Source organism: Scardinius erythrophthalmus (assembly GCF_964197995.2).
Source record: "Scardinius erythrophthalmus genome assembly, chromosome: 18".
Classification (NCBI taxonomy): Eukaryota; Metazoa; Chordata; class Actinopteri; order Cypriniformes; family Leuciscidae; genus Scardinius; species Scardinius erythrophthalmus.
In genome coordinates this window covers 39,694,064-39,721,630 of record NC_138238.1, presented here as the reverse complement: position 1 = coordinate 39,721,630, position 27,567 = coordinate 39,694,064, and the positions used below count along the sequence as shown (strand labels likewise).

At 37.9% G+C, this 27,567-nt stretch overlaps 3 protein-coding genes across 10 annotated transcripts in view; 1 reads left to right on the top strand and 2 right to left on the bottom strand.

Annotated features, from left to right (window-relative positions):
* myocd (myocardin) overlaps nt 1-3,340 on the top strand; it is a 199,216-nt gene extending 195,876 nt beyond the window's left edge. For all 5 annotated transcript variants that reach the window (XM_081392105.1, XM_081392103.1, XM_081392107.1 and 2 more), the window contains one exon: nt 362-3,340. In XM_081392105.1, the coding sequence (XP_081248231.1) occupies nt 362-741 (380 nt within the window). In that variant the 3' untranslated portion in view covers nt 742-3,340. The remainder of the gene's footprint in view (nt 1-361) is intronic.
* A 664-nt stretch (nt 3,341-4,004) lies between these two features.
* map2k4b (mitogen-activated protein kinase kinase 4b) lies at nt 4,005-16,916 on the bottom strand. 4 transcript variants are annotated; one of them, XM_081392110.1, is made up of 13 exons: nt 16,589-16,916; nt 15,293-15,328; nt 15,109-15,141; nt 13,753-13,855; nt 13,001-13,175; nt 12,081-12,200; nt 11,845-11,964; nt 7,239-7,290; nt 7,000-7,127; nt 6,836-6,913; nt 6,613-6,761; nt 6,367-6,412; nt 4,005-5,838 (listed from the first exon to the last, which is right to left on the bottom strand). In XM_081392110.1, exons 1-13 carry the CDS (start codon nt 16,689-16,691, stop codon nt 5,725-5,727), a joined length of 1,257 nt encoding a protein of 418 aa, XP_081248236.1. In that variant the 5' UTR covers nt 16,692-16,916; the 3' UTR covers nt 4,005-5,724. The 4 variants fall into 4 exon arrangements, with proteins under 4 accessions (XP_081248236.1, XP_081248237.1, XP_081248238.1 ...); XM_081392111.1 differs by lacking the exon at nt 15,109-15,141 and having other exon boundaries at nt 16,589-16,910; XM_081392112.1 differs by lacking the exon at nt 11,845-11,964 and having other exon boundaries at nt 16,589-16,900.
* Nucleotides 16,917-18,241: 1,325 nt separating this feature from the next.
* On the bottom strand, nt 18,242-25,471 carry adprm (ADP-ribose/CDP-alcohol diphosphatase, manganese-dependent). The gene is made up of 3 exons (XM_081392820.1): nt 24,269-25,471; nt 23,455-23,574; nt 18,242-19,009 (listed from the first exon to the last, which is right to left on the bottom strand). Exons 1-3 carry the CDS (start codon nt 24,822-24,824, stop codon nt 18,720-18,722), a joined length of 966 nt encoding a protein of 321 aa, XP_081248946.1. The 5' UTR covers nt 24,825-25,471; the 3' UTR covers nt 18,242-18,719.
* Nucleotides 25,472-27,567: the final 2,096 nt, after the last annotated feature.

Below are 27,567 nucleotides of genomic sequence, written 5' to 3'. Positions count from 1 at the left end.
TCAGATGTTGTGATGGTGTTGAGTTAGTGTTTCACACACTCAGATGTTGTGACGGTGTTTAGCTAGTGTTTCACACACTCAGATGTTGTGCCGGTGGTGAGTTAGTGTTTCACACACTCAGATTTTGTGCTGGTGTTGAGTTAGTGTTTCACACATTCAGAATATGTTGTGACGGTGTTGAATTAGTGTTTCACACACTCAGATGTTGTGACGGTGTTGAGTTAGTGTTTTACACACTCAGATGTTGTGACGGTGTTGAGTTAGTGTTTGTGCTGTGATGTCCTCCTCCTTCTTTTTAAAGAAATGCCAGCTAACGCCAAAGAAGAGCCTCCTGTAACCAAAGTTGTGCCTCACCTTACAGTTTCCCCGAAGTTCCAGCACCGGCACTACAGTCACATGTGTGCGTACGAGCCCGGAGACGGCCACCTGGAGGCGCTGCTGAGCCGGACACACACTGACACACACTCCGACACACACTCTGACGAGACAGGCGAAGGATTCAACGACAGACTGATGATGGACACGCCTGTGATCGGGAAGATGGAGACTCAGGGACTCGGGATGACCTTCACGGACTCGCCTTGGGAAACCATGGAGTGGCTGGATCTGACTCCGCCAAACTCCTTCCAGAACCAGAACGCTCTTCCTCTCACCGGACCAAACATCTTCAACACCGAGTTCCTGGACGTCACCGACATCAGCCTGAACTCTGCCATGGACCTGCACCTCGATCACTGGTGAGGAGGAACCGGTGCAGCGGGAGTCGTTGACACTCACAGTTCTGAGATGTTAAAGGAGTAGTTCACTTCAGAATTAAAATTTGCTCTCCGCTACGTCTTCCAAGATGTTCCAGTAGTGGTGTTTATTTGTCCTCGTAGGGAAAGTAGTTTGCACAGACATTTAAAGAATCACAGTTGGCATATACAAACAATAAATTAAAACAAATAAATCTAATTTAAGATAACCAGACCAACTGAGCATCAATCAACACTAGAAGAAGAATTTAAAAATCAAATTGCTTGAGGGATAAAAGATCGTTTGGACCTGTTTTGCTTGCATCGGGGAACACAGTACCGTCGGCCAGATGGGAGTAATTCAAAAGCATAAGATAAAGGATGCCTCGTATCATTCACAATGATATTAGCTTCAGTCGAAAAAAAAAAAAAGTTTTTGAGGAAAACATTCCAGGATTTTTCTCCATATAGTGACTTCAATGCTTATTCCTCAGCTGGATCGTGTCGAGACTTTGAAGCTGCACTGAAACTCACATTTGGACCTTCAACCCGTTGGACCCCATTGAAGACACTATATGGAGAAACATCCTGGAGTGTTTTCCTCAAAAACCTTAATTTCTTTTCCACTGAAGAAAGAAAGACATGAGCATCTTGGATGACGAGGGGGAGAGTAAACTATCAGGAGATTTTAATTCTGAAGTGAAGTACTCCTTTAACTTGTGATTGCGACATAAACTTGCAATTCTCAAAAGAAAAATCTGAAAGTCGCAATTTAATTTTTTGTTATTCCGTGCGGAAACACACTTCCATAGGAACGAGCCGGTGTCACTTCAGTAAAGATGATGTCAGCAGTCTGGATCCTGGAGTGTTTTAATGCTGTTTTATCACGCTCCATCAAAACTTTTACTGTTTTGACTGGATTCTGCGTAAGAATGTTTTGATGACTGGAAACAGAAAGACGCTCTAAACCCCATTGGATTCGAGCAGGGACGTCCATATCCATCTGTAAATACACACTAGATTTGTGGTGTGGGAAAAACACACATTAATGCATCACACCAGTATAATATCACCTGTACTACTGTAAATATTAATACACACTTCACAGCTTGAGCTTACAGTAGTATGTGTCACGCTTTCTGAGATCATTTCCTGTTCCTTCCCCATCATCATCATCATCATCATCATGGCATTAATTTATTTAGGAAGCGCAAACCTTTGGTTTTTACTCAACGCTTTACGTGAGAGTATTTTCTCTTTAGATTCAGAAAAAAATGTAATAATTTTTTTAACTCTTCATAATCACTGGAGAATTATTCTCTGGTCAAAATAATTTTTTTATTTTTTATAAAAAAAAGACTGTTTTATGTATTGCGAACATCTTTCCAAAAGTCTGTTTTGCATGATTATTATTATTATTATTACTGCCTCCTCTGTTATTTTGACCATTCATTATCTCTTTTTTTTGTTGTTGTTTTCTTTCTCTTCTGATGTATTTATTTCTACCTTTTCTTACCCTTAGCATATTTGACATATTTATGAGAAATTCCTTTTATTAAAAACAAAACCGTGAAGTTTCTGACAGTGAAGAGTGATGAGGCAGTTTATGGATCTGTCATTTAATCTGTCAGAAACATCAGCATGTCGTTTGAGGACGTTTTAACATCCCTGTTTCTCTCAAATACGCCACATTATACCAATCTAAAACCACGTGTCAATCAAACAGAAGCGCTACAGCGAGTGAGTCCCAGCACTCGTGAAAAAGGAAATCTATAATATATAAGTTCAACTGTGAAAATGTAGTTCTTTTTGTCTGTGGCAAATTTGGGACTTAACTTGTTTCTTAATCTTTTGAAATAAAATCTTTAGTTTAGAGACTTTAATACTGGTCACTGAATAAATAATATTAGCTCACCAAAAGCTCAAACTGTGAAAAGATTTTCTTATTTTCATGAAGCTGGTCAAAGATGTTTAGTTTTTTCTCCAGTCTCTAATCATATTTCACACCACTGATGCCTTCATGTACAGACTGCGTTCATGATCTGTCGAGCCGTGAAGCCTTAAACACACATGAATCAGAGACTTTTATATAAATACTTTTGTAAGCAATAAACCCTGAGCTTTAAGCTTTAAGGGCATTAAAGACCAACAACAGGCTGTTTTATCTTCAAGACTCAGTTTTGATACGAGACTCTATTTTTACACATCAAGCATTATTGTAGATGCAGATTATTATAAAACTGTAATGATGTTGGAAATCCAGAAACAATCCTAGACATTATCAAGCAGTTTCATGCAGTATTTTTTAACGAAGGTTAAATGTGTGTGTAAAGTTGTATGTAGAGTTGTGTAAAGAATGTCACGTCCTCTGAAAGATTTTATTTTTCTATGTTTGCAGCCCAGATCGATGTTTTTCTTCCTCCTGATGCTCAAATGTTCACATGTGTGTCTGATTTCTTGTTCTTTTGATTTCTCCCGGGGAAAATATATACGTATGACAAAAAGCTTTTGTATTGCTTGGCCACTGAACAGCGTTCAATATAAACTGTCCCAGTATTCGTCTACACCGCTGTATTACTGTAACGAGAGTTCAATAAACCATCATGAAACAAACACCAGTGTCGTCTGCTCAAACAGAACTCAATGCATTAACAAACATGAAGCATTTATTAACTGTACATGCATGTTAACAGACACGACTATGGATTAATTAATGCAGTAAAAGTACTTTTCATTCTTTTCATTCCTGTGTTGAAAATCCAGCTTTTAATGTTGTTTATGTGTCTATGTGGTGTTTTTAATATGCTTTAAGACAAAGCATGTGTAAGTTCATAAGTCGACAGCATTGCTGAGTATTTCCTCCTTAAAACTGCAGTGAACCAAAGACAGTCTCAAAAACACGCTTTGAAATCGCTGGTGTTTCTGACGTCACAAACTACCTTGTAACCAATCAGATCAACGTGTGATCGTCAACCAGTGGATCTCTGAGCTGAGTGAGTGAGTGGAGGCGGGGCTCATTTGCATATTCATAGAACCGCGCATACTAAATGAGGCAAGGGTGTCGAGTTACATTCAAGACATTTTAAGGCATGAAGACTTAAATATGTAATTTTGATGATCAAAGATGAGTTTTAAGAGATAAAATGATTGACTACAGGGGGACTTTGAACCCTTATTATTAAATGTTACTACTAGATTAAACATTTAAAATAATGTCCCTTAAAAATAAACTTCATACGCATTTGAGTCAGAAACCAGACGGACAGGGAATGGCTGAGTATTGGCTTTATTCTATAGCATTAAACCCATCGCTGTGTTCAGATCTAACAGAGCATTATGACAATAATGTCAACAATCACAACACGCCGATCATATTCATAAACGTCCTCATTAATCATGTGACGAGGGTGATGTTTCCAAACATGAACATACACGGCATTATCCCTGCACATTTCCATGGTACAATTTTTTACAGATTCTCACCATACACGTAAAATATTTTCACAGTGATCATTTTTTCCTGTACATATTTCCCACTCTTGATACAATATAATAATACACATCGCTCTTACAATTATTTAACTCTCCGTACTAAACATTTGCAATGTTCGCACTATTATTTCTTAGATTGAATTTAGGAGGATTTTCTGCTGAACGGTTGACTCTTTTAAAGAGTCACATGATGTGGCGATTCACTTTCAAAACACAAAACTCTCCGAACACTATCCGGTGCCGTATTATTATACAATCAAAATGTTTGATAACCGCTGTACATCTTTTAAAATAAGTGACCTATGGATGAATTATGTGAGGCGGGTCGTAAGCCGTCATGCCGGATCTGTAGAAATCATGCGAAAGCAACGCTTTAAAGGCGAGGACGAGCTTCTGAGGAACGAGTGAATCCAAAGAAAACGGTGTGAATGAAACACATTTACAGTGGATGAGAAGCGAACACGAGACGCTCCCAGCATCGTGACGTTATATTGCATATTCAGCAAGTAAAGCTACGTTAACATTTCTTTGATGCAGAACAAGACCTTTGCATACCGATTCATTAAACAGAGACACGATGAACGGTGTTAAACACACATGAAGACACACACTGGGATGGAGGCGTTTCATTTTGGTAACATCAACTATTACACTTGATCTGATGGTCTTTGTTTTCTTAAACGAGCAAATTCAAGTTTTGCTTGTTAATATTCCGAAATGATTTTACACGCACACGCGCACACACACACACACGCACACACACACACGCACAAAGGCTGTTTTGCTGAATCTGAAGCTTGTTTACACACCGTGATGTAAATGGCTTTTAAATGAGAGCCAGTTCTTATTGCACAAAATGTTTTGGGACTTTCTCTTTAAACACAATCATGTGTTCACACACATAAACGATAGTACAATTATGGTGAAATACTCAGACCCTTAACCAAGACTCTCATTTCACAAATGAGCACAAATCCCGCATTCAACGCTTGTTCTCCAACTCTGCGACGCCTCCAGACTGAAGATGATGTTCTTCCTCAGTGTTTCTGTCTCGTTCTCCAGCACAAACATCTAAACACTCTTAAATCAAGACACATTTACTGGAGAAGGGAAACGACAGGGGATATTAAGTCTTGTTTTCGGAAAATCAAAAATGAAGTGAGTTTGTGCTTAAAACAAAATCAAAATCTGCCAGTGGAGTCAGAAAAATAATCTCTCACTCTTCTCTGACGCCACTGGCAGAGAAGTGCTCTTGTCTTCAGTCATCTTCAGCCGTCGCTGTCCTCCAGTGGATGCGTCTTGATTTACGAATGTCTGTGCTGGAAAACGAGACAGGAAGAGGAAGCAGTGTTTGGTTCTGAACTGAAACTCCGCCAGAGAGCAAGCGCTGAGGCCGGCTGTGACGTGGTAAACGCGGTGAAATGCGGGCTGGTTACGGGCCGACGCTGTATGAACACCACATGGTGACCGGGCCGTGTGACTGACAGACCGCTCACCATCAGTCAACATACATGGGAGAACTGGGAGACACTGGCATCTGATCCAGGATCTTACACACGTACAACGCCACGTCCACCACTCGCTCCTCGTACATCAGGATGAACGGATGCTTCTGCAGGACACACACACACACACACACACACATTACAGTCCTAGATCAATGAAAGTGGAGTCCGCTTTATGTCTACAGCAGCTTCACAGAAATAAACAGGAAAATAACAGAATCACTGATGCAAACTTCATTGAATATGAAAAATTCCCAGCTCATTCTTCAGATCAACTCTGCAACATTGACTGTAAATGAACTAAGTAGTTTTTTTGTCTAAACTGAAAAACTAGAATCACTTTAAATGCAATGAGTGCATCAAGCCATTATAGCGTACAGTACGAAAGGATATTCATTTTTAGACCTGCTAAAGATTGCATACGTCAGTGTTATTAAAGTTTAGTGTTCTTGAAGGTCGTCTACATGTACGAATAGGGAAAATGAGCATGTACAATTAAATATTCAATAAAAAAAAGAATACTGACCAATAATCCAATAGTGCATCCCTAAAAATATATAATTGTACACGAGCATGTTTAAATGAGAATGAATAGTTTTGATTAAAAAACACAGTGTAAAAGCAGGATGACGTACCAGCAGTTCTCTGTACTTTGGCCTTTTTGACTCGTCCTTCGTAAGGCTGTGGGGAGGCAGAGAGTCACATGATCAAACAGACGTGTCACATGATCAAACAGACGCGTCACATGATCAAACAGACGCGTCACATGATGAGGTGATCACACAAACGTGTCACATGATCACACAGACGTGTCACATGATCACACAGACGCATCACATGATGAGGTGATCACATGATCAGGCCCAGGTTCGGAAGCTCACCATAGATTGACGAACTGGATGAATTTGGGAGAGAACTGGCGCTCCTCGGAGCTGCTGAGCTGAGGAGGGTCTCCCTTCACCACCTGAGTCAGCTGATCAAACACACTGTTCCAGCGGGGGTAGGGGAAGCGTCCCGTCGCCAGCTCGTACTGCAACACACACACACACCCGCGTCACACACTCTTACATCATCAAGACCTGAAGAGAGTGAGTGGAGACGTACCAACGTGATTCCCAAACTCCAGACGTCTGAGCGAACATCGTAACCCTGTCTGGAGGCGCTGGGGTCGATCCGCTCCGGCTGAAAACACCACAACACATCTTCATCATCACCATCATCACATTCATCATCACCATCATCATCATCAGCAGAGAGCCGTCACTCACAGCCATGTACGGTCGGCAGCCGGCGTCTCTGGTCTTGGCGATGGAGTCGACCAGCTGTCCACTGATGCCGAAATCACACAGTTTAATGTTGCCGTTTCTGTCCAGGAGAATGTTGGAGGGTTTGATGTCTGAAAACAAGCCCAGCGTTCATTCTCTCGTTCACTCACTCGCTCCTTCACTCCAGCGTCAGAAAACAAACTCAACCATTTAATGGTGTAATTGCTTCAGCGTGGACTCACCTCTGTGGATGATCTTCAAGTTTTCTTTCAAGTGATTCAGTGCTTTCACAGTCTGCACACAATAGAGGCACACGAGACTTCAGTAAGAATTATTATGAATACTTCATAATAATTAGAATATTATTTATTATAATAATAATAATAACAACAACAACAACAACAACAACTTATTCACAAAATGATGAAAATGTTTAAGTTTGTATTATAATAATTATTGCCATTATGATTTCTATTATTAATAATAGTAATATAATGTATTATAATTTTATAATTGTATTATAAATAATGACTTTTTTACAGTATATTTTAAATATTTAAAATTATATATATATATATATATATATATATATATATATATATATATATATATATATATATATATATATATAATATAATATAATATAATATACACTCACCTAAAGGATTATTAGGAACACCATACTAATACTGTGTTTGACCCCCTTTCGCCTTCAGAACTGCCTTAATTCTACGTGGCATTGATTCAACAAGGTGCTGAAAGCATTCTTTAGAAATGTTGGCCCATATTGATAGGATAGCATCTTGCAGTTGATGGAGATTTGTGGGATGCACATCCAGGACACGAAGCTCCCGTTCCACCACATCCCAAAGATGCTCTATTGGGTTGAGATCTGGTGACTGTGGGGGCCATTTTAGTACAGTGAACTCATTGTCATGTTCAAGAAACCAATTTGAAATGATTCGAGCTTTGTGACATGGTGCATTATCCTGCTGGAAGTAGCCATCAGAGGATGGGCACATGGTGGTCATAAAGGGATGGACATGGTCAGAAACAATGCTCAGGTCGGCCGTGGCATTTAAACGATGCCCAATTGGCACTAAGAGGCCTAAAGTGTGCCAAGAAAACACCCCCCACACCATTACACCACCACCACCAGCCTGCACAGTGGTAACAAGGCATGATGGATCCATGTTCTCATTCTGTTTACGCCAAATTCTGACTCTACCATCTGAATGTCTCAACAGAAATCGAGACTCATCAGACCAGGCAACATTTTTCCAGTCTTCAACTGTCCAATTTTGGTGAGCTCGTGCAAATTGTAGCCTCTTTTTCCTATTTGTAGTGGAGATGAGTGGTACCCGGTGGGGTCTTCTGCTGTTGTAGCCCATCCGCCTCAAGGTTGTGCGTGTTGTGGCTTCACAAATGCTTTGCTGCATACCTCGGTTGTAACGAGTGGTTATTTCAGTCAAAGTTGCTCTTCTATCAGCTTGAATCAGTCGGCCCATTCCCCTCTGACCTCTAGCATCAACAAGGCATTTTCGCCCACAGGACTGCCGCATACTGGATGTTTTTCCCTTTTCACACCATTCTTTGTAAACCCTAGAAATGGTTGTGCGTGAAAATCCCAGTAACTGAGCAGATTGTGAAATACTCAGACCGGCCCGTCTGGCACCAACAACCATGCCACGCTCAAAATTGCTTAAATCACCTTTCTTTCCCATTCTGACATTCAGTTTGGAGTTCAGGAAATTGTCTTGACCAGGACCACACCCCTAAATGCATTGAAGCAACTGCCATGTGATTGGTTGATTAGATAATTGCATTAATGAGAAATTGAACAGGTGTTCCTAATAATCCTTTAGGTGAGTGTAATATAATAATAATATATATATATATATATATATATATATATATTTATATATTAGGGGTTTCATCAACTAGTCGACTGTCACAACCACTAGTCGGCGCTGTCAGCCCTAATCGACTAGTCGGAAACAAAATGGCGTCAGGCGTTGAGGTACCTATGCATCCAAAACGGTCAAGGTCATCCTATGTGTGGAAACACTTCACAGAAAATGTAGACACATCAGAGCGGATGCCCTGGCGCACCTGACTCAGCTGGTAGGAGAGGATGAGGAACAGCCTGCTACGGGTAAGTTTAGAACTAACGTTGAAACGCGACACATTCAGAATTAATAAACTTTTAGCAAACTACAGAACAGCGCGATCGGGGAGCGTCGCGCCTCACACGGGCAGGGCTTATATGCTCAGAGAACGGACACTGCACTAGTGATATAAAACGCACACACACAGGTCTGTTAACTTAAACAATACTTTTAAGGTAGTCTAATAATTTTCTGATTAATTTAGATTGATGATAACGGGTAAAAAGGCTAATACATTTTGTTTCTATTATTCTATTTTCCACAATGACAAAGCAACGCAGCTTAACCCAAAACACAAGCTCAGGCATGCAATGTTATTGTCTGAGGCTAGCCATGTGGCAATGTTTATCTGCAACGTTCGCTGATGCGCATGGTGTGGCGCGGTTCATAACAAGAATGTTTTAATTACAAGAATGTTTTAAATGAATGCTGCTGTTTTTGTATTAACACATGATGATGAAAAGAATAACAGATGAATTTATTTATTATGTTATTTCTGAATTTCAAAAATACATTTCCAATGATTCACCAGAACTCCTTCCTCTGTCTTCCTTAACAATGCTCAATGCGCTAATGCGTCAATTTAATGAATAAATAATTTAACGACTAGTCGACTACTGTTATGCAAAACTAGTCGACTAGCAAAAATCAGTAGTTGTGAAACCCCTAACATATACATTATATATATATATATATATATATATATATATATATATATATATATATATATATATATATATATACACACACACATACACACACATACAAATATTTTTGATATTAATAATACAAATTCTAAATTGTATTGTAAAAATCTGTATTATTTATAATAATATAGCATTATTATTACTACTAATATTATTAATAAGTATTCATTTTTATTATTAAATTATTGTTAATAATTTATTAATAATAATAATAATAATAATAATAATAAAATGTAATGTACATTGGAAAATTTCACTGTAAGAAAATATAGTTATCATTTAATAAATATTAAAGATCAATATATCTATTATTTTTACTTATTTTTTTACATTTTACTATAAAGGTATTATTGACATCATTCTTTATTAATAATAATAATAATAATAATAATAATGTATTAGAATTTTATTTTATAATCAATAATAATTACTATTGTTGTTAATTATTATTATTATTATTATATAATTATAATGTTATATAACAAAAATAATATTATTATTTATTATTATTATTATTATCATCATTAGTATTCAGGGTTTCTGCAGGGTTTGGTCAGTCAAATTTAAGACTTTTTAAGACCTTTTTATGACCATTATGATTGAAATTTATGACCTACACGAATTATGGAAAATTCATTAAAATTCCTTTCAAAAGTTTTTTTTATTTTTTTTATTGACTTTCATTGAAAGTAACAAGATGTATTATTTAAATGCCTAAAGACAGCTCCAACGCCTTCTTGCAGTGTGCAATATGCTTGATACTGATTATTTGCAACGGGCTTGAGCCAACTAAACACACCATCTTTGAGCCATGGCTCGTTAAATGTAGGCCTACACTTTCCCATTGTGATAGACCAGGAGATTTCAGTTAGGGCTGGGCAATATGTCCAAAAACAATTATCACGATAATTGTTTTATATTAGTCAATATCGATAATTATCACGATAAATGTCAAATCTTTATTTCTTTCAAGTTTAAAGGCAGACTGTTGCTTCTAAGTGAAAGTTGTAGAAACCAGAGCGTTAATTGTGGTTTTAAACTAACTTTACTCTTTATTGTCAGAAAATATAATGACAAACACTTGCTAAAACAGGTGAACATTTCACAAATCTGAGGTAGGACATTCAAACATTTGTCCTTAACAAAATAAATATCTTTATTGGGAAAATAATTACTTAGTTTCTGCATGTGCTAATAGGGGTCAAGTCTTGAAACAGGTTTGTGTTGCCTAACTTTGATGGCACGCATCTTCAGGAAATGTATGAAAAACAGTAGCCTAAATACATTATTAAATACTGTAAATATTCCATTAGTCCATTATTCCATTAAAATTCAATATGTATATCCCACATGGTGCAGTTAATTTTACTAGGCTAACGTTACAGTATATCCATGATAAATGATGGGAGATTGTAGACGGAAAAGCCTTCTGACTGTATCGTTGTGCAGAGTTTCTCCTGTTGGTCAGCGCGGTTTCATCTGCCTTTAAACTGGTTTAAATCACTGAGACAGTGTGTTCTTCGCTGAATTCAAGCACTTCTCACTGGATCTTGTGACCGAGACCGATCAAAGTAAACGCATCAGTTCTATTGAGCTCGCGCTGCGCTGCCGTTTGGACTTGGAGCCGAACGGGTAAATGGTCCGTGTGGCGCGCGGTTCAAATGAGCGTTCCGCTTTTGGCGCATTTAACCTGTGCATTTAACATTATGCCGCCAGCGCATTTTCAGGGGGAAAAGGCAATGGTAGAACCAACGAATGAACGAGCATATCAATTTATGACGTGGCTAAATTAAATTTATGACCTTGTATGGAAAATCCGGACGTTTTTATGACTTTTTATGGCCTAAAATTCTTATTATTAAATTTAAGACGTTTTATGACTTTTTATGACTCCGCGGAAACCCTGAGTATTATTACTACCACTACTAAAACAATAAATAAGCTTTTGTTGATGTATGAAATCAGTGACTTACTGCTAATGTAATTTTGCCTAATATTTCCTCTGGAATGACGTCATCTAATGCACAATATACATATTTGTAGAATTTGTCGAGGGAGGTAGACATCAGTTCCATGCAGATCCAGCAGTCGCCCTGTACACACACACACACACACACACACACACAAACAAACAGAGGTCAGTCCGATGCGACTCCATCGGGACACAGCAGCAGTGTGTGTGTGTGTGTGTGTGTGTTCATCATCTGACCTCGCGGAACAGAGCGCCGTAGAACTGGACGATATACGGGCAGTCGCTGCTCCTCATCACCACATCCAGATCCATGAGCAGCTGCTTCTGCTCCTTCTCATCCACAGTGGAGCGGATCCGCTGCGGGACACACAACAACTCAACTCACGTTTATATGTGTAGCGCTTTCCACAATACACATCGTTTAAAAGCAGCTTTACAGAAAATGTCCACATTACAATTTAGAGAGATCTGTTATCAGAGGAAACTGTCTAAGTTATGTATTTCAGAAATGTACATATACAAATCACAGTTAGCGAAAAAGGTATTAACTATGTAATAATTTAATGCAGAAACAATGAAAAGTAATGAATTCTTGTTTGATACACTGGGATCAGATCACACACACACACACACACACACACACACACCGCTCATTTAGACGAACAGAGCCTTTCTCATTTCTGCTTCAACAGACAATTATGAAACTATTGATCAGAAGCAGATTCTATTCTTGCTGATGTTTTTATGTTTTAACAGAACACAGGCTCGGTAGCAGTGCAGTGACGTCTGTCTGACTCTAGAGGACACAATCAAAATCAGAATCACACACACACTCTCTCACACACACACACTCTCACACACACACACTCTCACACACACACTCACACCGATTAATCGCATCCAAAATAAAAGTTTGTTTAGATATGTGTGTGTACTGTGTATAATTATTTTGTATATATACATACAAACACATGCATTCTTCTTAAATATATACATGCATGTGTGTGTATTTATATATACAAAATAATTACACACACATATATTATATAAACACAAACTTTTATTTTGGATGCAATTAATCGTTGGCCAGCAGAATTTAATTTTAGAAATGAAAATATGACAGGGCAAAACTGAACGTATGAAAGCCTCTGAATCACCTTGACGGCCATGATCTGCCCGCTGGGTTTGTGCACCATGTTGTTGACGGAGCCGTACGCTCCTCTCCCGATCTCTCCCAGATCCTTCAGGTCCTCGGCAGTGAAGTCACAGTGCTGTTCTGGAGAAATCTTCAGCTTCCCCGAGGACTCGATGCTGTGTGTGCGCAGACGCTCTCTGAAAGTCATCGTGCAGAAATAATGACTTATCAAACTGATTTCCTGAACCCATCTGCTATTGGCTGAGCAAACTGATAGCCCCGCCCCCAAACTCACACCATTGGTCGAGCCAGTGCTGAGTTGTTCAAACAAACAGTGATGTTCTGAGCTGAGCTCTGGGAAATCAACATCACTTATAGTTTCTCTGCATATGTAACATCAAATATGACACGCGTGAGCTGTGTGTGTGTGTACTTGTACAACTATCTTTGTGAGGACCAGTTTGAGTTTTAGACCATTGGAGTGAGGACAAAGAGAGTACAGTGAGGACATGTTGGCCGGTCCTCAGTCTCTGAGAGCCTTTAAAGTGTTTGAGAGTCAAGACTTGGTTTTAGGGATAAGGTTATAATGAGGTCAAGGGTCGGTTTAGGGTCAGGGGTCGGGTCAGGCACTTAGTTGTGATGGGTAAAGTTAGGGTAAGCGGCTAGAGATCGCATTGTGTCAATGAATGTCCTCATAAAGATAGATGTACAAGAATGTGTGTGTGTGGGTGTATGTGTGTGTGTGTGTGTGTGTGTGTGTGGTGACGCACTCACATGTGTGGATTCTGGAAAGGAGGAGCCGGCGTGACGATGGGCAGACGAGTGGTCGGTTTGACCGGTGGATTGGCAAAGTTTAACTTAAGTGCTTTGCGTTTACCTGTGAAGGAGGAGAACGTTCACTTTTTCTTGTTTTGCATGACAACACATTCAACTAATTTAACAGGAAGCAAGAAATGAAAATGGGAATAAAAAATATGAGATGATTCCAGATGATTGAAAACAACTCTTGTTGAAGTGATGTTTGCTATTATCTTTTGCAAGGACACGCACTAATCACAACTTCTTCAAAAAATGTCAAAATTATTCTAGACTATTAGATGCATATGTAGCTCACTCTGGTTTTAAAGCGACAGTTCACCCAAAAATGTAAATTCTGTCATCTTTTACTCTCCCTCAGGTCGTTCAAACTCATAACACTTTCATTCATCTTCAGAACACAAATGAAGATATTTGTAATGAAATCTGAGAGTTTTCTGTCCCTCCATTGAAAGTCTGTTCACCCAAAACTCTGACACTTCAAAACGTTCATAAAGAGATTGTAAAATAAATACAGTTGAGCTTCCGTTGCTCTATGTATGCGTGCTTATACGTGAATACAAGCTAAAAGTCCCCTGTATCAATCATTTTATCCCTTAAAACTCATCTTTGATCACCAAAATTACATATTTAAATGTTTTTTTTTCTTTGAAAAAAAAAAAAAAAAAAAGTCTTCATGCCTTAAAATATCTTGACTGTAACTCGACACCCTTGCCTCATTTAGTATGCGCGGTTCTATGAATATGCAAATGAGCCCTGCCTCCACTCACTCCCTCAGCTCAGAGATCCACTGGTTGACGATCACACGTTGATCTGATTGGTTACAAGGTAGTTTGTGACGTCAGAAACACCAGCGATTTTAAAGCGTGTTTTTGAGACTGTCTTTGGTTCACTGCAGTTTTAAGGAGGAAATACTCAGCAATGGTGTCGACTTATGAATTTACACATGGTGTGTCTTAAAGCGTATTAATAACACCACATAGACACATAAACAACATTAAAAGCTGGATTTTCACCACAGGGGGACTTTAAATTAAATCTGTTCATCATATACTGTAAAGTGATCATGTCTCTTCAGAAGATGGATTTATTTTTCATATGGATTTATTTTACCATCTCTTTATGGAACGTTTTGAAGCGTTAAGAGTTTTGGGTGATTAGACAGAAAACTTCATTTGTGTTCTGAAGATGAGTGAAACTGATGACAGTATCTCTGAGTGAACTCTCGCTTTAAACCGTTCGGGAGGCAGAAATCATCCTGTTTTCTGGAGCGAACCCGCAGAGAGATTACAATAGCACAGAAAACTGGCTTACTTTGGGTTACTCCAGTCAGATTTATCTGAAATCCTACAGAAAAAGGAAAACAATGATGAAAACGCATGCAGATGATGAAGAAGGTGTAAATAAGAATGAGGCGCGCGTGTGTGTGTGTGTGTGTGTGTGTGTGTGTGTGTGTGTGTGTGTGTGTGTGTGTGTGTGTGTGTGTGGCTCACAGTACCGGTTTCATTCTGACACCTCCAGCATGTGTTGGAATCTGAACGAGGAGGAAAAAGAATTCATTTACAAATGACAAACAATCAATGAGACTAACACAGAATGTTCGGCTCAATGGAAAAACACGTGATATTAACAGCTGCTATTAATCATTCTTCATGCGTTCCATTCCCAGACAGCAACATAGTGTCGGCCCTGATCCGGCCCACATACGCATTGAATCCACATGTTCCAGATCATGTGGCCCAAATCCGAGCCGACACTATGTTGCTGTCTGGGTTAGTATGCATGTAATTGATAACTCCTGCATGCACTTATCTATAGAGCATTAACATTACTGTATCATGCATAATAGCAACTGTAACATTATAATATCTGCCAAATGCATAAATGTAACACTATAGAATCTTCCAAATGCATAAATGTAACATTATAATATTGTTGCATTTATGTAGAAACATTGTAGCATCTGCCAAATGCATAAATGTTACATTTTAATATTATTACATTTATGTAGAAACATTGTAGCATCTGCAACATTATAGCATCTTCCAAATGCATAAATGTAACACTATAGAATCTTCCAAATGCATAAATGTAACATTATATCATCTTCCAAATGCATAAATGTAACACTATAGGATCTTCCAAAATCATAAATGTAACATTATAATATCTGCCAAGTGCATAAATGTAACATTATATCTGCCAAATGCATAAATGTAACATAGTATCTGCCAAATGCATAAATGTAACACTATAGGATCTTCCAAAATCATAAATGTAACATTATAATATCTGGCAAATGCATAAATGTAACATTATATCTGCCAAATGCATAAATGTAACATAGTATCTGCCAAATGCATAAATGTAACATTAATGCATACATGTAACATTATAATATCTAACAAATGCATAAGTGTAACATTGCAGTATCATTATGATTCTGTTACAATACTGAACAAGGTGCGTGTACAACACCCAGTGAGTGAGTAGTCTAGATGGACAGCACTGAGAGGAACAGCTCATTTTAGCATCGGTTTGATGCCACAAAACAAAACACGACGCGAGTCAGTGAGAAGGCCTACAGCCTCACCAGAGCAAAGCAGCCTGAGGACGAGGACTGAAACATTTCAGAAACACTGTAACACACGACGCGTCGGGGAGAGAGACAGAGACAGAGAGAGAGAGAGAGAGAGAGAGAAGGCCTGGCCTAAACACTTGAGCTGAGCTCACGATGCACCAGCACCTGAAGCTCGTGCGGTTGTGTGTGTGTGTGTGTGTGTGTGTGTCTTACCCTGCGTGTTGCTCAGGTGTTGCATCACGGGTCCCGCAGCGCTGAGGCTCCTGATACACGGGGTTGTTGGTGAGTTGCTGTTACTGGGACTGTGAGTCGCCATTGTGGATCTGCTTGATTCCAGCAGCAGAGCGACTCTTCAGCGCGACACACACACACACACACACTACTGGAGGAAACCGAGGAGGGTTCCGCTCCCCATTCGGTAGAGTTTAGAAACGAGGGGGTTTAAGGTCCTCAGGCGGGACAGCAGTCTGGTTCGGGAAGCAGAAACTGGAACTGCGCCGCTTAAAACTCTCTCTCTCTGTGTGTGTGTGTGTGTGTGTGTGTGTGTGTGTTTGTTTGAGGTTGCCAGGTGCACGATAACTCCCCGCTCGAGGGATCATTCAAAACACATAACATAACATAATTTGTGTCAAATGATGACACAAACTTGAAACAAACTTTTATAGAAGCAATGTAATAATAATTATAATAATAAAAATATATATATATATATAATTGGACATTTCTAATATTATTTCCTCCTATTTCATTTGTTGTTGGCATAAAAATTTGTTAAATGCATCGAACAATCTAACTTAACAGTTTGTAAATATGTGTGTGTGTGTGTGTGTGTGTGTGTGTATATATACAGTACCAGTCAAAAGTTTGGAAACATTACTATTTTTAATATTTTTGAAGTCTCTTATGCTCATCAAGCCTGCAGTTAAAAAAAAAACAGTAATATTATGAAATATTATTACAATTTAAAATAATGGTTCTCTTTTTTAATATACTTTAAAATGTAATTTATTTTTGTGATGCAAAGCTGAATTTTCATCAGCAAGTTCTCCAGTCTTTGGTGTCTTATGATCCTTCAGGAATCATTCTAATATGATGATTTGATACTCAGTTATTATCAATGATGGAAACAGTTGTGCTGTTTAATATATTTTTTTGGAATACTTTTTTCAGGATTCATTGATGAGTAAAACGTTAACAGCATTTATTCATAAAAACAGCATTTATTCAAAATAAAAACATTTCTAACAATATAAATCGTTACCATCACCTTTTATCAATTTAATGCATCCTTGTTGAATTAAAGTACTAATTTCTTAAAAAAAAAAAACGGTAGTGTATATTGTTACAAACGATTTCTATTCTAAATAAATAGTTCTTTTTAACTTTTTATTCATCAAATAATCCTGAAAAAAGTATCTCAGGTTATAAAAAAAATATTAAGCAGCACAACTGTTTCCAACATTGATCATAAATCAGCATATTAGAATGATTTCTGAAGGATCATTAGACACCAAAGACTGGAGTACTTGCTGATGAAAATTCAGCTTTGCATCACAAAAATAAATTACATTTTAAAGTATATTAAAAAAGAGAACCATTATTTTAAATTGTAATAATATTTCATAATATTACTGGTTTTTTGGGGGGGGGGGGGGGTTTAACTGCAGGCTTGATGAGCATAAGAGACTTCTTTCAAAAACATTAAAAATAGTAATGTTTCCAAACTTTTGACTGGTACTGTATATATAAATATATATATATATTTTTAATATAAATTTTTCAGCACTAATATAAATAAAAAAGAAAAATGTAATTAAGTATACACATGTAAAATTATATATATACACACACACACACACACACACACACACACACACACACATATTTATTTATTTATACATAATGTATATATAGTTAACATAATTCTTTGTGTGTAAATATACTTGGCAATAAATATATTCCAAATCCGATACATACAGCATTTTTTATTTATTTAAAGTCCCCCTGTAGTCAATCATTTTATCCCTTAAAACTCATCTTTGATCACCAAAATTACACACTGAAACGCTTTCCCTTGAAAAAAAATTTCTACATGCCTTAAAATAAATATCTTGAATGTAACCCGACACCCATGCCTCATTTAGTATACGTGGATCTATGAATATGCAAATGAGCCCGCCTCCACTCACTCAGCTCAGAGATCCACTCGTTGACTCGACAGTGCTGTTTACTTATAAACACATCTTATGAAGTTAATAAATCTCAGATGCAACAGCAGAGACTGAGATGATCATACAGATGGTGTTTGTTTGTTTTAATTCCATCGTTCATTGACAGTAATCTCTCATGGATATCTGAGGACTCTGTCTGCGGTTCTTCCACTGCCCTTGAGAAGCATCTGGTCCTCATACACGTACACCGTCCCGAAGGCGCTGGTGTCGGGGGGGGTCTCGATCACCCCCTCCAGTGTGATGTGGTGAACGCCCGACGGGTCGGTGCAGAACCCTCCGTCATGATCGTGTCCCGAGATGAAGATCATCACACTCTTATGAGCTCGCAGGACCGACAGAAGCTCCTCGTAGTTCCAGGCCAGACAGATGGAGTCCGTGGCGTCCGGGTGAACGGGGAGATGACCTGCAAACACACACACACACCACATCAAGACCAGGAGCCTGTACCATGACGGTAGTTTAACAAACTCAGGGTTACAGGATTAGCCACGATGCATGTGCGAGAACTGAGAAGATGACGCTCACGATCATGATGGGAAAGTGTGAAAGGTAAGGCACTTTTACGTTTTAACCATCGGTTTCTCACGATTCGGACATCCAGGAAATGCACACTTTAGAACCAGTTTAAACACTACATCGAGACCCATCTGCGTCCTTGTCTCAGTTCTCGCGCATGTGAACTCACTCAGAGAAACACAGAAGAAAATGAAGAGTTGAATAAAGTTGTTATTTTAAACTTAAGGTTGAGCCACTGTAGTCACTCTGACTATTTTAACGATGTCTTTACTAACTTTTCTGAGCCGGCAGAATGAAATAACAGAGAAGCCTCTGGAAGAGTGAGCCAGCTCTCAGATCTCATCAAACATATCTTAATTTGTGTTCCGAAGATGAACGAGAGTCTGACGGGGTTGAACAACATGAAGGAGAGTAATTACTGAACAGAACTTTAATTTTTGGCTGAACTAACCCTTTAACTCCATTCATGAGAGTGGCATATTTAATCTAAATGTGTACATCAGATGTAAAACAGAGTTTAACCTGTTAAGCTGCAACCCCACTTTTGAAAAATCCCCAGAAATGACATACCCAAACTGAAACAGATACAGTTCATGAACCCTTTGTACTAAAAGCACAAGTATGATCTCATTTGAAAGCTGACACCTGGCAGTTTATTGTAAATGTAGAATTAATTATTGTCATAATGACAAAAATTGTTATAAATAGCTTCAAAGTTTTGTAAAGTTATTAGAAATTAATTTTAATGAAACATCCTCATGAAAATAAAATTGAAGTTGGCACTGGAGCAATCTAGAAATGCACTACAGCTAAAGCCACATGTCTAAACATTTTATGTTTAAAATCTGAAGATAATAAGTCCAAAACTCTGTATTTAGTTAAATGTTTTTCAAGACCATGTCATGTGACTTTATTTTGATTTGAGGCTAAAATGCTGCTGATGTTTAGTCATCTTTTAAGTCATCCATTCAGTCTTATTGTCTCTATTGTTTTGTGGTGCAAACGATCCCCATTCAGTCTCAGTCTCCCCCTGCACACATTCACACTTCTCCAGCCTGGTTATGGCTCTAAATATGCATTTCTTTTGTCTGCATTATAGTTACTAACGACTGGCTATTCACAGGCTATTCATTGGGTTTCAATCCCTAAATTCTTTTCTCAAAGTTCACCTCACATTTTAAATAAAGAATAAAGAACATTCTTGAATAAAGAAACTTTCAGTAAGCATTCAAAAAAACATAAAAGTATAACTTCTAGGTTGCAGGTGCACCTAGGGAGCTAGCATGTTAGCTTAGCACACCATCAATACATGACAATTTATGAGATTAAAACCATGTTTGTGCTCCAAACTTACTTTAAAACGCAAGTGGAGTATTTAAAATAATCTTCTGTAATCTAATTTGGCTTCAGATGAAAAAAAACAGACAGAAAATATACTATTGTATACTGTTCTGCACAATGATAGTCTATACAGATTAGCATTACATTATAAATATAATCTATTATTATGAAAATACCTGGCATGGCTTGGAAAACACAGGTAACTCAAATATCATTGCAATCATGTTTATTATCTTCAAAACATCTGCATCTGCATTTTACAGCGCGAACTCTGTAGCTTTGTGTGTACCAGTGACGTCCTGGAATGTCACATGATCATGGCTCTTCTTCGTGTTCTATATATGGACTATTATTGTGCATATAGCGCCCTCAGGCTATTGGTATGAATTGAAAACACAGTATCAGAGTATGCAAGCGCTCATAATCATTACATCGACGCATTTGGGTATAAATTCAATAAATATTATTCCTGTCTATAGAAATATGATGTGAATCTATGAGAATATATCAATATTTCTCCAAATCTGCACATTTTTGAGCTAAAGCCCTGAGAGACGTTGTTTTGTGAATCGCTGTCATGACGACAGCACGGAGTTTTTTTATGAATGAAAGCGGCTGACGGTCATAATTCATGTTAAAGGTATCGACTCATTTTTTCATTTCATAACTCCTGACACAAATTAAGAAATAACTGTCGCTATAAGTTTCTCAGAATACAATAGTGGTCAAATACTGAAACTTGAGTCTTATATCTTTTTAATGATGTATAGTTTGTCGAAGTATAACATTAAATCTGATAGTAACTTTGAGCTATATATAAAAAAAAACGCTTCAGTGCGCCGACGCACTGGTGCAGCTTAACAGGTTAAATCATTATTTTATGTATTTAAACTCTTATAGTGAACATGCATATATGAATATACTCACTGCAGAATATTAATATACTCACTGCAGAATATTAATATACTCACTGCATTAATATTAATATACTCACTGCAGAACATGAATATACTCACTGCAGAACATTAATATACTCACTGCAGAACATGAATATACTCACTGCAGAACATGAATATACTCACTGCAGAATATTAATATACTCACTGCAGAACATGAATATACTCACTGCAGAACATTAATATACTCACTGCAGAACATTAATATACTCACTGCAGAACATGAATATACTCACTGCAGAACATGAATATACTCACTGCAGAACATGAATATACTCACTGCAGAACATTAATATACTCACTGCAGAACATGAATATACTCACTGCAGAACATTAATATACTCACTGCAGAACATTAATATACTCACTGCAGAATATTAATATACTCACTGCAGAACATGAATATACTCACTGCAGAACATTAATATACTCACTGCAGAACATGAATATACTCACTGCAGAACATGAATATACTCACTGCAGAACATTAATATACTCACGGCAGAACATTAATATACTCACTGCAGAACATTAATATACTCACTGCAGAACATTAATATACTCACTGCAGAACATTAATATACTCATAATATTAATATACTCACGGCAGAACATTAATATACTCACTGCAGAACATGAATATACTCACTGCAGAACATGAATATACTCACTGCAGAACATTAATATACTCACTGCAGAACATTAATATACTCACTGCAGAACATGAATATACTCACTGCAGAATATTAATATACTCACTGCAGAACATTAATATACTCACTGCAGAACATGAATATACTCACTGCAGAACATTAATATACTCACTGCAGAATATTAATATACTCACTGCAGAACATGAATATACTCACTGCAGAACATTAATATACTCACTGCAGAACATGAATATACTCACTGCAGAACATTAATATACTCACTGCAGAACATGAATATACTCACTGCAGAACATGAATATACTCACTGCAGAACATGGATATAATCACTGCAGAACATGGATATAATCACTGCAGAACATGAATATACTCACTGCAGAACATGAATATACTCACTGCAGAACATTAATATACTCACTGCAGAATATGAATATACTCACTGCAGAACATGAATATACTCACTGCAGAACATGAATATACTCACTGCAGAACATGAATATACTCACTGCAGAACATTAATATACTCACTGCAGAACATTAATATACTCACTGCAGAACATTAATATACTCACTGCAGAATATTAATATACTCACTGCAGAATATGAATATACTCACTGCAGAACATTAATATACTCACTGCAGAACATGAATATACTCACTGCAGAACATTAATATACTCACTGCAGAATATTAATATACTCACTGCAGAACATTAATATACTCACTGCAGAATATTAATATACTCACTGCATAACATGAATATACTCACTGCAGAACATGAATATACTCACTGCAGAACATGAATATACTCACTGCAGAACATGAATATACTCACTGCAGAACATTAATATACTCACGGCAGAACATGAATATACTCACTGCAGAACATGAATATACTCACTGCAGAACATGAATATACTCACTGCAGAACATGAATATACTCACTGCAGAACATTAATATACTCACTGCAGAACATTAATATACTCACTGCAGAACATGAATATACTCACTGCAGAACATGAATATACTCACTGCAGAACATGAATATACTCACTGCAGAACATGAATATACTCACTGCAGAACATTAATATACTCACTGCAGAACATAAATATACTCACTGCAGAACATGAATATACTCACTGCAGAACATGAATATACTCACTGCAGAATATTAATATACTCACTGCAGAACATGAATATACTCACTGCAGAACATGAATATACTCACTGCAGAACATTAATATACTCACTGCAGAACATGAATATACTCACTGCAGAATATTAATATACTCACTGCAGAACATGAATATACTCACTGCAGAACATGAATATACTCACTGCAGAATATTAATATACTCACTGAAGACAGTGACTCTCTCCTGCCTCTGGTCGGCGAGGGTTAAGACTTCATCGAGCCACTGAAGCTGCTCTGCACTGAATCCTCCATTGAACTTCACAAACCTTTGTTCCAACCCATAATCTGTAAGAAAGCACATAAACAACGAGCCTTCGTATTAATTCACCAAGCAAATGTTTCACATGCCCACTATATACTGTAAACATGATTATTGTTATTAATCAACGGTCGGTTGCTTGATAAGGCTGGTCATCATGTTATGTAAAAAAATGATTGTTGCAATTAGTGTGAGAATAACTTTACTGGATTTAATGATACCTCAAATATCCAGGCTGTCACTTAATATAACTTCACATTTCAAGTTGACTAAACTTAACATGTTAAAGCAGCACGAAATGAACACTTACTTTGAGTTGAAACAAAAAAATGTACAGTGTAAAATAACCTTACTGTGTTTTGGTTTATTTTTGTAATAATCATGCAATAAAGGGGGAGTGAGTGAGTGAATAAATAAATTAACAATTCAGTACTATAATGAATTGAAAAAAATATATATATATTTTCCAAATATTAGTACGTTTTTTTTTATTATTTTCTTTATACAAACTAAAAAACTATAAATCAGCCAAATCAAATAAATCAAAGTTTAGGATGGGGGTCAGAGGTCAGAGACCTGTCGGCTGGTTGAGGTCTAAATATTTTCCAAATCATATTTTGGACAGTATGTTTTTTTTTTGTTTGTTTTTTTTTACAAAGAAAAAAATATAAATCAGGCTTCTAAAGTTTAGGACGGGTGTCAGGGGTCAGAGGTCAGCACCTGGTGGCTGGTTGAGGTCCGCGTTGCTGTTGTGTTTCAGTAGCAGCTTCATGGCCTGCTGATGCTTCTCGCTACGCGCGTCTCTCCCAATGACGCTCACGTCGTACGCGTCCAGAAGCACGAATCGAAACCCGGGGGCGGGGCTAAACTCATACGCGTAAATGTCGTCCGCGATGAGGTCACTTCCGGCTCCTGCTTTCCCCGCGCTGTTCAGCGGAGAAGCCATTAGAGTTTCCCTGCTGAAGTTGTAGAACTCGTGATTGCCCCACACATGATGTACATCCACCGAACTCTTCTCGAACTCGGCCATAACCGTGTCTAGCGCTCGTTCCGACGCGTCGCGGCTCTTGTTGTATCCGTCAATAGCGTCTCCGAGCTGAATGACGCAGCTGACGCGCGTCTCCTCCCAGTGCCGCACCGCGTCCCGAAGCAACGCGACGCTGTTCCTGTAGAAGCGTCTACTTGTCCTCAGATAGTTCATCCCATCATCTATATCTGCGAACTGGACGTCCGCGATTATCCCGAAAGAAAACAACGCTCGCGCGCGATCCTCCATCTTCCGAGAAACCGCGGCGAAACTCCGGGCGTGTGTTTAAACGCGGCCAGTTCAGGCGATATTGTTTGAATTTGTCATGTAATGATAGAGAAAGAGTGGCCTTCAGTTGACAGTTCGTGGAACATACCATCACAGAGAGTGTGTGTGGGGGGGTCAGACTGGGTTGCCAACGCCTCGCGTTCCGTGTAAAACTCGAGCACACATCAAAACATAAGACTGAGTAATATTAAAGTCCACCTGTTTTTAATAATTGTATCCCTTAAAATTCATCTTTGATCACCAAAATGACATATTTAAACGTTTTTTCCTTAATATCTTGAATATAGCCTAACTAGTCGACACCCTTGCCTTAGTATACGCGGTCTTATGAATATGCAAATGAGCCCCGCCTCCACTCACTCACATCAGAGATCCACTCTGATTAGGCTTGTTTGAGATGCGCCTTGCCTCGCCTGAAATGTAGGCGAGAGTAGGCGGCTGCAGTGAGAGGAGGAGTGAAAAAAGCGCAGGCAAGCCGGACAGATCTCTCTTCTCGCAGTGGATCTGACACCTGTGAGATCAAAGATGGATATCGCGGGATTCACGGGATTCACGCTCGTGCACAGTGTTGCTAATAAACTGGATGTAATTCAAGTTCTGTTGCTTTTATATGGAAATAAATAAAATGAACAAGACACCCAAAGTACTTGTTATTTAATTCCATTCTAAATACATGTTTATCAATCATTTTTTCTTTAATACAGACATATGTGTTTTTATTTTTTATTTTATTTTTATAAAAATTAAACTGCATAACCCAAAGAGATCGCACTGTCAGATAGTTTGGGAATATTCACACATAACATATACACATAAAACATGATATTAGAGTTTTAAAATCAAACATTTTAAAAGAGAACAATACATCACGGTTGTTTAAACCAATGAGCATTAAGCTGTGTCGTCAGCAAGTCGTTTCCCATCATGCTTTTGATCAGCGCAGTCGGTGGAGAGCAACTGCGCGCGACTGCAGAATCCGACAGGTGTGCCTTGCGCTCGCGAGAGATTTTTGACATACGTCAGCATGACATCAGAGCAAGGCGGACCGCTCTCGGACACATTTCTAACCGGCATGCATCTCGCGCTGATCACCGGTGATCGATTCTGCGCAGATTTTGCTCATCTCAAACAAGCCTATTGTTTACAAGGTAGTTTGTGACGTCAGAAACACCAGCGATTTGTTTTTGAGACTGTCTTTGGTTCACTGCAGTTTTAAGGAGAAAATACTCAGCAATGCTTGACTTATGAATTTACACATGGTTTGTCTTAAAGCATATTAAAAACACCACATAGACGCATAAACAACATTAAAAGCTGGATTTACACCATAGGGGGACTTTAAATTAACTACTTACTATAGGATTTGGTTTAGGGTTAGTTGCTATGGAAGGCATTTTCTGCCAAATTTCAATAAATAAATTAAATGATTAAAATGAAAATTAAAACCAGATTAACAATTTCATTACAGAAAACAGTACGCAAAAAATGTGACAAAATTGAGAATGAAATTAAATGATTTCATTTTCACAGCATTATCCCTGTCAAATTGAAAAATAAAATGCAATTGGTGATTTCACATTTCATTTCCACTACAGTCTCGCGGCAAGACTGCCAATATTAAAATGAAAAGCCAAACGTGAAAAAGAAACTACAAATACAGTTTTTACAATGCTCTTTAGTAACGCTCACGCAATAATAGTGACACAATTCAAATACAAATGTAAATTTTCGTTTTCATTTTAATTCCCCTTTTATTTCACAGTTTTCATTTTCGTTTTCATTTTCAAAGACAACCTGCATGCAAATTATATGTTAATGAGTGGGTGTGGCTTATTCTAGTAACGGCGCTGAGACACGCCTTCTGTAAAGCTAAGTCATCGTCCCGTGTGCATGAGTTGAATGTGTGAAACGAAATTATTTAAATGTGATTATATTGTAATCGAGACGACGAGATATGGCGAAATCTGTTAGTGAGCTTTTGCGGGAAGCTGCCGCAGCATTAGAACATGGAAACAACCAGCCTGATGTTAGTTATAGTGTTAGTGTATAGACTAGACCATAATCGACGATGAGGTTCATTCATGTATTAGGCTGTTTTGGAAATTCAACTATTTGGGTGTACAGAAGTCTTAGTAACACAATTTCTACAACAATTATAGCCAGACATTAATACCCGCTAGCTTTAACCGAGAACCTCGGCCAATGTTTCATATTCGCGTCGCGCCTAACAACGCCCTTCAGCCGTGACTTATTCAGATGATACAGCACTAGCCTAGAGTACCTTATTGTTTTTATAAAACGGTTACCACGCAATACAAATATTAATCCCGAAACATATGTATCTATGCAACTTTCATGAAGTAAAATGAATCACTAAAAGCCAATTCCATCCGCTGGAGAAAAAAAAATAGTCCCTGACCATAAAGCAACAGAAGAAGTTACATTAGTTCTCCATTAGATGGAGACAAAGACTGTCTTAATGAGTGATTCAGTCAGAGAAGACTTTTGAAATGACTCAAACTTGTGATCACGGAGAAGAAAGACGCACACAACTGACATGGCTACAGGCACGGACAACCCCTATTAACTGTTAAAAGTACAAGATATCACACAGGACATTCAAACAGATTTTTTATTATGAATACAGGACTGACCTGAAGGAAAATGCTATATCTAGCCTACTGTAAATGCAGGTGGTCTACAC

Coding starts and splice junctions, on each gene's coding strand:
- map2k4b (XM_081392110.1), bottom strand. CDS start 16,691: ATGGCGACTCACAGTCCCAGTAACAGCAACTCACCAACAACCCCGTGT. Junction 15,142..15,292: donor GAGGTGTCAGAATGAAACCG/GTACTGTGAGCC, acceptor CTTTTTCTGTAG/GATTTCAGATAAATCTGACT. Junction 7,128..7,238: donor CTTGAAGATCATCCACAGAG/GTGAGTCCACGC, acceptor GCTTGTTTTCAG/ACATCAAACCCTCCAACATT.
- adprm (XM_081392820.1), bottom strand. CDS start 24,824: ATGGAGGATCGCGCGCGAGCGTTGTTTTCTTTCGGGATAATCGCGGAC. Junction 23,575..24,268: donor GGACCTCAACCAGCCACCAG/GTGCTGACCTCT, acceptor GCTTTCTTACAG/ATTATGGGTTGGAACAAAGG. Junction 19,010..23,454: donor GGAGAGAGTCACTGTCTTCA/GTGAGTATATTA, acceptor GTGTGTTTGCAG/GTCATCTCCCCGTTCACCCG.